This window comes from Lottia gigantea (genome assembly GCF_000327385.1).
Source record: "Lottia gigantea unplaced genomic scaffold LOTGIsca_113, whole genome shotgun sequence".
NCBI lineage: Eukaryota > Metazoa > Mollusca > Gastropoda > Lottiidae > Lottia > Lottia gigantea.
In genome coordinates this window covers 45244-56085 of record NW_008707077.1, presented here as the reverse complement: position 1 = coordinate 56085, position 10842 = coordinate 45244, and the positions used below count along the sequence as shown (strand labels likewise).

General features: G+C 35.5%; 1 protein-coding gene across 1 annotated transcript; it reads right to left on the bottom strand.

The window, feature by feature from the left end:
- Positions 1–3357: 3357 nt before the first annotated feature.
- On the bottom strand, positions 3358–4641 carry LOTGIDRAFT_171297 (hypothetical protein; the record flags this gene model as incomplete). Its single annotated transcript, XM_009047494.1, has 2 exons — positions 3358–4306; positions 4625–4641. 2 exons carry the CDS (start codon positions 4639–4641, stop codon positions 3358–3360), a joined length of 966 nt encoding a protein of 321 aa, XP_009045742.1.
- Between the last annotated feature and the right edge of the window lie 6201 nt (positions 4642–10842).

Here is a 10842-nt window from a genome sequence, read left to right as displayed (position 1 = left end):
GTATAGGTTTTATACATTCAGATTAAAGACATTTTAATTTTTATACACAAAACTTATGTCAAGAATTCAAAAATATCTAAATCTAAAAACTGACAACATTTTTTCAGAAAGTTTTTAACTTATTTGATTGTTTTAGTTTTTTATTGTTACGTTATTACATGGAAAATAGTAAAAATTCTCAAATTTCATTGAAAAATGGAATGTTGAGATGTGAAATGAGATTGTTAAATGTTAAATTTGATTGTTATATTGTGTATGAAGGGGACTATCATATTGTAATTTGATAACAAGGGCTATGAAATAGCTTTTCTGATATCATGCAGTTTGTCACAAGTTCTTAAAATTATATGATCGTTTCCAATAGATCTGTTTTTTTATGCTGACATTTCTGTAAGACTCATTTCCTTCTGTACATACATCCCTTTTCTTGTAAACTCTCAAGAATCTACCATTTTCAAATAAATTTTCAGAAAACTTTGTATGTATGTATCCACGCTATTGATTTGTGTTTTTGTCATTTTGACAACCTATGAAAGAATGCTTTTATAATATTGTTACATTTGAAAACTTACGATGTAAATATATGACCAAGTTTTCAACCTATTTCCCTTCAAATTGAATGCCTTTTCAGATTTCTTGCTTTTAAAATATTTAAACTCAATTATGTTTCTCGTTTTACAAAGTACTTAGTTAGTTGACAACAATCTTTAACTGTTGTTTTATGATAAAATAACTCTATAATTCTTCTGACTAGCAAACTGTAGCCTTCCATTTGATATTGGGTTACATGAACAATTGTTATTGTTTAAAATACTCTTTTTAATAATTTTTTGTTTTAAAAACCAAAAATTAAGGTTTGAACTTGTTACTTGTTGTTTTAAAGTATAACATGAGTTTTAAAATGAAATTCTGATCCATATAAAATACACAACACCTTAGATTAAGGTGTAATAGTACAAAATATGTACGTATAGTCACTGAACAAGCATGTGATTTGACTATTTAGTAAACTGAGGTGATTATTAGTTATATAACTTACTGTACAGTCTGGTGATTTCAACAATTCAGACCAGTATTTTGACAAATAGTAGTGTTCATTTTAATTATAAATTTTATACTTGTTATTTTGTTGATACATATATGTTGAGAAATAAAATAATTATTTTTCAAAATGTTAAATTAATGCATTATATACAAGATTTGTTTTAATTGAATCTGACATTGTTAATCAGAAATTTCAAGAGTCATTGTCCCTGACCTCTGCAGAATATTTCAATAATATGCTAATTTATTGCATAAAAATGGTTATTAAAGTGAATCATCCGCCATTTTTTTCGGAGTTTATTTAGGTCTTGAATAAATGTAAAATACATACTTCAGAAGTACTAGAAATTAATTGGAAAATACCACAAACTAGGAATTTCACTTTCTATTCCTATAGATAGGTAGATGACAAGATAACATTCGCTTCCAGCGGATGCTGATGTCGCAAACTATTTCTATACACATATTAGTCTTTTTCTAAGCCCACATGGAAATGTATATTGCCGCCGCCCCTTTCCGTCGGTCCGGCCGTTCACATATCTTGTGGGCGCGATAGAGGCTACAGTTTTTGTCCGATCTTAATCAAAATTGATAATAATTTGAGTACTGGTTTCAGAGTTATTGCCCTTGACTTAGTAAAACACTTCAAATTTCGATTGTAGGCACGATAGAGACTACAGTTTCTATCCTACCCAGATGAAACTATGCATGTATATGTTGATGAGATCTCAGTCTAGTTTTTAATTGGTAACAATCAGATGAAGGGTTTCGGAGTTATTGCCCTTGCCCTAAAAACTTGTCAAATTCGCCCTGCAGGCACGATAGAGACTACAGTTTTTATCCTATCTTGATGAAACTAGATGCATATTGTATATTAATGAGATCTCGACCAAGTTACAAATTGGTAATATTTGGATGAACAGTTTCAAAGTTATTGCCCTTGTGTGTACAGCGATGAGACATTGTTCGTGTTTGAATTTGATGATAATCTTATGAACTGTTTCAGGTATTTACCTTGACTTATAGATGATTTTAAGATTATTTGAAAATTCATAATTAAGACACTAAATATTTTGTTATCATTTCTGAAAGCTATCTTCTATAAATTTTGCGGTCTCAAGATAAAGACAGTCATTTTAACTAACAAACTAATGGCTTTCTTGGGAACTACAGTGGCTCAGTGAGTGAACGCTTTTCATTTTGATACCGATATCGAACAACATATACTTTGTCTAACAAATCTTGTCAGCTACACGCTCAGCAAACAAAACTCAAGATAGCTTGCCAGGCACGGTAACATACGCCCACTACCAGCTACCAGAAATGATAAAGTCTTTAGTGGCTTAATAACGAATTAAAAATATTTAAAAATCGACGCAAAGCCTCAAAAAAAAGTTCATCAAATTGTCATTTAATTCAAACATGAACAAGGTACTATCGACGTCCACACATCGGCAATAACCCTGAAGCCGCTTATTACGTAGTACGTACTTGATCGAGATCTCATCAATATATACATGCATACCAAGTTTCATCAAAATCGGACAGAAACAGTAGCCTCTGCCGTGTCTACAAGTCAAAATTGATGCGTTTTTAATTATTCAAGGGCAATAACTCTGAACCCGTTTATCTGATTACTACCAATTTCAAGCTTTATCGAGATCTAATCAAGATATACAGGCATTCCCAGTTTCATCAAGATCTCTATAGTGCCTGTAAGCCAAAGTTGATGCGTTTTACTAAGTCAAGCCCAATAACTACCAACCCCTTAATCCGATTATTACCAAATGCGAACTTGGCCGCGATCTGACCAATATATATATACAGGCATACCAAGTTTCAATACTGAAGCATCTGTCGCGTCTATAAGAAATGTGAACCGACGGACAGGGGCGACTGTATATGAATACATCCACATTTCCATGTGAGGGTATAAACAAATTTTTCAATCAGTAATTTGATAAAAAGAAATTCCCAAATGAATAAATATTGTAACTTCAATCAAATCAGCATCTATTTAATAATTTATTTAACAATAAACACTACTCCGGTATCCATTTTGGTAATTCTTTTGGCCCATTTGGCTTTGCGTCGTTGAAGTCATATTTTCTGTCCCTACAAGCTGCCTGACATCTCCTTATTTGGCAATTTGTGGAAGTTCCCCGATGGCGTACAAATCCTCTGGAAAACTTAGGTCTTTACCATGGATTCTTACATTCACACAAATCAAAATCAATATAATATTTCATTTAGCAACTTTTGTGGGGTTGAATAGGCCTACATACGACGGCATAACACTTGGCCTATAGGCTACTACTCTGGTATCCACTTTGGTAATTCTTTTGGTCCATTCGGCTTTCCGTCGTTGAAGTCATATTTTTCTATCCCTACAAGCTGCCTGACAACTTTTGATTTGGCTATTTCTGGAAGTTCCTCGATGGCGTACAAATCCTCTGGCAAACTAGAATCTTTTTTATGGATTCTTACATTCAGACATGGCATATGACATGTAAGTAACATATTTTCATATGCATACTTTTTAATCTGTAAATCTTCCTCACTCAACCACTGAGCCGGCATCATACAAGCGAATATTACAAACCGCCAACGATCTGAATTCGGACGGCCAAAAGTTGCTTTGACGTTATCGTGAACAGTTCTCGAATCCCATAAAATCATGGAACCTTTTGGTGCTGGAATTTTCTTATTGACACACCCTTTAGATTTATACCATTCGATTTCGGAATTTGATAGTCTATAATGATCTTTTCCCTTACTTTTTTCACATGCTTGAGGATGGGTTGAAAAAAATTCATCTGTGAATTTAACAGAACCTTCCATTACTCGAAGACACTGGTCAGTCAGGGACGTTTCTTCCAAATACACACCCCCTTGTACAGCATGTAAACCTCGTCTACGACCATCTCGATCCACATGAAGCCAAATATACCCTGAATCAAAATCTCCAGTACCCTCTTCTGGTGGAGGTGCCATTGAAAATTTATCAAAACTGGAAACCAGTTTATCCGTTCCCCAGAGAGCTGCAAACACTTGTTTTGCATGCAGACGAATTTTCCATATTGTTTCAAGATGACCAACTCTTGGCAGGTTCATCAATGAAAACTTGTGGGTAAAATCTAAACCGTTTTGGTTGGCTGCCCAATCTTTTAACTCTGTAATATACTGGTCACATTGTTCAATGCTGAGGACATTCGGTACTACACAATATCCCCGTTCTTCTAATTCATTCCACATTTCATCCCTTAAATAGAAGAATATATCATTTGAATATTGTCGGAGAAAGAGTGAGAGTTTTATTATCATAACAAATATAAGGGTGAACTGCACTGATCATGACCCTCAGCGTAGGCTGAGAAACTGAACCTGACACAATCTCCTTGAAATTATTTTGATGGCTTGCTCCTGAGAGATGGTCAGAAAGAAATTAAAATTTCATGGATACTTCACTTTTTGCGTATAATTTTATTGCAATACAATATTGGATTTGAGAGGCGTGGGTTGTTTAATAAAGTCGTTCAGAAATACGTCAGCCCATTTAAAAATCAATAAAACAGCTCACCTGTTGAAGTTCGACATGTTAAAATATATGTCAGTAGTCCTACCCAGGTATCACAATAATACACTAAACAGTTTACTCTATGTAATCCGACACCCACCCACTCGGTCCGTTAAAATATGTCGGTGTCGATAAAAGTGTCGTATGGTAGGTTATATCTAAGGCTACACCACCTTCATCTTGCATCATAGGTTGACATTATTATACTATATTTATCCATTCAAAAGATAACATACATAGAGTAAATGTCGTTGAACTTGATAATCGTGCTTGGTAATATTGTATTTCGGCTAGAGGTCTGCCTATAATTTACTACAGGGGCTCTTATATATAACGTTCAAAGTTTCATTACCATGCTAAAATGACATGGTTCATGCTCGCTCACAAACAAAAAATTTTACTGTAAACACGGGGATAAGTGTTTTATATGACTTATAAACCGACAAGGACTCATTTACTTTTTCTTTTGTTTGTAAAAAACGACAAATAAATCAAATAAGGGGCGCAACTCGTGCCTTCAAGTTTAGTTCATCAACCAGTGAGCTAGACTACTTGTAAGACAAGAAAGCTGTGAATTTCTCGGTGTAAGTTAGACCAACAAGCACGAGAACCCACTAGGAGCAAGAGCTTACGCTGTTGATCTTATTATTCCATGTACGACAACCATTTGAAGCTCTTCATTAATGGTTCCAAAAGTAGTAAAGCAGCAGGTTACGGTTTGTGCATCCCAGCGAAAGACATTCGCATTAGTAAAAGCAATTTCTATTACATCTTCTAATTGCAGCTCAGAAGTTATCGCCGAAATAAGAAGAACAAGGTAGAACAACTACCAAACCAACAACAACCACAAGATCGAATTAGTATGGGTCCCATCGCATGTCTCCATCCCTGACAATGATCACGCAGACCGTTGTGTTTGAGTCTGGAAGATATCGAGCCTGTAGAATACTCCTATTCGGAATTCTACAGTATCGTATCTTCTAGAATCAACCAGAAATGGGCCGACATGCTACGGAACCTCGAACAGTAAATATAAGTGATCACAGCATGGACTTTCTCGACACAACAGTATTCAAAGGACCGGATTTTAATGAAACTAGGAAGGCTGATATTAAAGTAATTTCTAAACCCACTGATACCCACCAACTTTTATTGAAAAGCTCTTTTCATCCTAAACATACATTTTCAGGCATAATAAAATAGCAAGTTTTACGGTTCCGTAGAATTTGCACCAGAACAGAGGATTTTGATGATGCGTGTCAATTAGTCTTTTAGAAATTGCGAGAGCGGGGATATTCAAAACGATATCTCCGCAGCATTAAAAGCACAACTCTTTCAGAAATTGAGAATCGGAACATAATCCTCGTTCCGGTAAACTCTAATCAATCTTTCGGATCACGGCCGTGCAGATCTACAAGATGTAGAACCTGCGAGCATATTTTAACAACCAATTCTTTCTCTAATAAGCATAACGGTAAACAATTCCCTATTAACGGTGAGCTTTCTTGTACCAGCACAAATATCATTTACCTAATTTCATGCGACAAATGTCATTTACAATACATAGGCGAAACTAAAACCTCTTTGAGAGAAAGAATTAAGGGCCATCGTTTCGACATCTCCCATCATCTGGATAATTCTATTGGGAACCATTTCAACTCTCCCAACCATTCCCTCGCAGATATGAAGGTGGCGCCCATTGAAAAGGTCATCTCAGAAGAAGACACCAACCCTAAAAGTTCAAGACTATACAGGGAGAGCTTTTGGATGAATCAACTAAAAACTATTTCACCCTGTGGACTAAATATACAGTTTGATTCTCAAATAATCCCATTTGTTGCTCTATTCAATAACATTTCTTGCCAAGCATCACGAATTATCAAAAGATACTACACAGAGTTACAAAATAAATTTCCCACTATTTTTTACAAAAAATTAGTCATAGCTTATTCGAAAAATAAAAATCTACAGGATATAGTTGTTCGTGGTCGACTTGACCCCACCGATGATGTAGAGTGATCTATAACAGAATTAAATATTTTCATTTTATTAACTGTCTTTGTAATTTATAGTATATAATAGTCTAAAACAATTTACTTTCTATACCTGCAGCCATTAATCCCTTTTCTTCATTATTCCAGAAAATTTGAAGCAGTCAGAGATTTTATGATTCTGTATTTTCCACAGACAATTGTCCCATTAATGTTATTTCCGTAAATGTAGATTATAAGTATTATGAATTTCTTTATTAGGCCCAAGAAGATCTATATGATAACCATTATGATCTTCTTTGATTTAGTTCATTGCATATTAGCATCACAATTATTGTAAACAAAACTTTAACCCTGTGCCATTGCCTTATATTGAATAGTAACTTGTTACTCTTCAATCACCCTAATCACTAAATCTGTCTTGAACAGGTAGGCTAAGTTTTATTCTCAAAGTTTCTTAACACTTTTTAATTATATCCCATTAATTTAACAAGTTTCACTGCAGAAACATCTTTTCCCAATTGTATAAAGCTTTTTCCCCTTTTATTTTTTTGTTTATTTTCTCTCTCTCTTTCCCCCTCTTTTCTTACATTTTTTCTTTTTTTGCTTTTTTCGGGTCTTCTCTTTTTCCAACAGTTATTAGATAATCTAACCAAACCAACGACTATCATTCGACTACCAATCAACAAGAAATAGCAGGATCAGAACGAGTTTAGAAGAATGAAGGTGATCGAGTAACTCACGCCACACCACCCAGACCAGAGTTTCACCGCCATGTCATTCGACCCGACCAGATCTAACGAAGTATCAACAACCAAACCAACAACACAGAATCATCCAATTTGAACCAATCCAACTACCAACTACTACGACTATCAACAACTACCTAGTTTGCGATATCAGCATCCACTGGAAGCGAACGTCATCTACCTACCAGTGTCGTTAGATTCTTTTCATCACTCAAGAATACTGTACGCTACGTACTCCGAGAGTAAGGCATGATGTAGTCAACGGGCTAGACTCCATTATACTCAATCTAATAAACAATACAGAATGTAAGAAAAACGCGACGTTTGCACCGAACACAACTTGCACCTGGTAGTGTCCACTAGAGTAACAAACGTAATCTCTATTGTTTATAAATCAAAAACATTCTCCGGGGAAAAGACGTTTTCCGGAAAAGGGATACAACTCGTATATACAAATGTGGTCAATTCTGAGGTTTTCTGGAGTCAAACCTTGTCACTTCAGGTACTAGTCTGAAACATCTGCCCCTATTACAGCCTCTGATGGATGTTTTAACATAATTGCCAGCTTGGGTAGAGTCAGTAAGAAAGACCTTGATAAAAGGGAACATCCCACAACTACGAAGATGCGTTATATCTAACATAGTATATATTTTTACCTCTACGAAGATTGACTGAACTACAAAAACATTCATCTTTCCAAATATATCCGAGTTTTGCAGATCCGAGATATCTAAATAGGTTTCAACCATGCGGAATGTCCACCATTTAACACCTTTTCTGTCTCTTTACCAGCCTGCACCCTGTCCAAACAGCTATCAGAGGCTGGAATAGAGACAGATGTTTCGATCTATTTGGTAACTGAAGCATTTGATTAAAAAATAAAAGCTTTATATAAATAAAACCTAAAACGAACTAATTTTAATTAAACTGAGGTTGAGAGTATGCGTTGGTGATTTGACATTCCTAGAAATGTGATTTGACATACTCATAATCTGATTTGGCATACTAAGTAATGCGATTTAGATTGACATACTTAGCAATGTGATTGGACATACCTAGTAATGTCTACTAATTGATCAATTGAATTCATAACAGAATAAGCATTGCAACTACCCACAAATCAAAATCAATATAATATTTCATTTAGCAACTTTTGTTGGGTTTAATAGGCCTACATACGACGGCATAACACTTAGCCTATAGGCTACTACTCTGGTATCCATTTTGGTAATTCTTTTGGCCCGTTTGGCTTTCCGTCGTTGAAGTCATATTTTTCTATCCCTACAAGCTGTCTGACAACTTTTGATTTGGCTATTTCTGGAAGTTCCTCGATGGCGTACAAATCCTCTGGCAAACTAGAATCTTTTTTATGGATTCTTACATTCAGACATGGCATATGACATGTAAGTAACATATTTTCATATATTTAACAGAAGCTTCCATTACTCGAAGACACTGGTCAGTCAGGGACGTTTCTTCCAAATACACACCCCCTTGTACAGCATGTAAACCTCGTCTACGACCATTTCGATCCACATGAAGCCAAATATACCCTGAATCAAAATCTCCAGTACCCTCTTCTGGTGGAGGTGCCATTGAAAATTTATAAAACTGGAAACCAGTTTACCAGTTTATCCGTTCCCCAGAGAGCTGCAAACACTTGTTTTGCATGCAGACGAATTTTCCATATTGTTTCAAGATGACCAACTCTTGGCAGGTTCATCAAAGAAAACTTGTGGGTAAAATCTAAACCGTTTTGGTTGGCTGCCCAATCTTTTAACTCTGAAATATACTGGTCACATTGTTCAATCCTGAGGACATTCGGTACTACACAATATCCCCGTTCTTCTAATTCATTCCACATTTCATCCCTTAAATAGAAGAATATATCATTTGAATATTGTCGGAGAAAGAGTGAGAGTTTTATTATCATAACAAATATAAGGGTGAACTGCACTGATCATCACCCTCAGCCTAGGCTGAGAAACTGAACCTGACACAATCTCCTTGAAATTATTTTGAAGGCTTGCTCCTGAGAGATGGTCAGAAAGAAACTAAAATTTCGTGGAAACTGATTTATGTTATGGAAAGAGCTTCAACTATTCTATAACTTAACTTTTGCGCGAACTTCTTCTTCTGAAATGCAATCCCTATTTAAGATAATTAAGGTTTTGATAATTTTGTTGAAACTTACCCCGTATAACAGACCGTGGGGTAAAATGTAACACAACAATAAAACACATGTAATCGAAATGATGTCTGTAAGGGCTACCAGAAGCTGGTTACACGTTAAACCATGAGATGTTTTTTAAAACGCAACATCTAGCCATACCTTAAGACGGTTACAACATACCCCACGAAGAATGTTACAATTAACTCCACCTGTTCATTTTAAATACCCTACACACCAATTATGAAAAGTGGAACAGCGTCAGATCACCATCTAATTTAAGAAGTGATGTTATATCCTACCAATAATGCCTCCTTTACCCTGTCATAGATTTAACACGTTATGGACAACTTTAAAATGCATCTAAAATTTGACTTTTATATTTGATAGACATGATTTGCGTCATTCACAACCGAGTTCTTGACCACCTTCTTCGGATAATATGTTAATAGCTACACCATCATCTGTGAGGAATTAACTCTTTAGAACTGTAGAGTTTGTGTGTTAGAAATTATGGGCCTTGTTACAACTTACCCGTGTTACAACAAGCCCCGGTCTCCCCTAGGCCCTACAAACGAGCTAGATTTGGCCGAAGAAGATTAATTAGATAACAAAAATTGTTATATTTTGTCTGGTACCAATGCTCAAATAGCAATCCTGAAAGTGACTTAAAAAAAAAACTAGATGATTTTCAACGCATATATTGTCCAATGTTTAACGAAAGAAAATTATTATTCGAGTATAATTTAAGGGAATCGCTTGGAATATCCATACGTCTATAATGTCATTGACGCGACTCATATCACCCGCACCTGCAATGTTCTCTTTTACAATAAAACATCAATTTATCAAAAAAAATAATCCACTTACTGAAAAGGAAAGCGGGTTCCCGTTTGTAGCCTACCTCAAATTTTCTTATTTAAAAGGGTAAAACGTGCAACAGATTTGGTTAGCCTCGATATTAGATTGGGACGGGAGTTGCACACATCTATTAGGGGCCGCCCCAGGGGCAGCTCGTGTAAAAGTTTTTTCATGGGTCAAAAAAGAACAATGATAACATAGTCTTGGCTTTCCAGATCTGCCAAGTATAGAGGGTTTATGGGACTTTTCATTCTGTTAACCTGAGCTTGACCTCTATTTTAACCAATCATGTGGTTGCCCTTTCCAGCGACGGGATAATTTGATGCGAAAAATAGGTGTATTAGACCAGCGGACTTGATAAGCTAGTCTAATATGCCTCGGAATGCACCTATTTTAGGCAGCCACGTGATTGGTTAAAACAGGGGTCAAGCAAAGGTTAACAGAATGAAA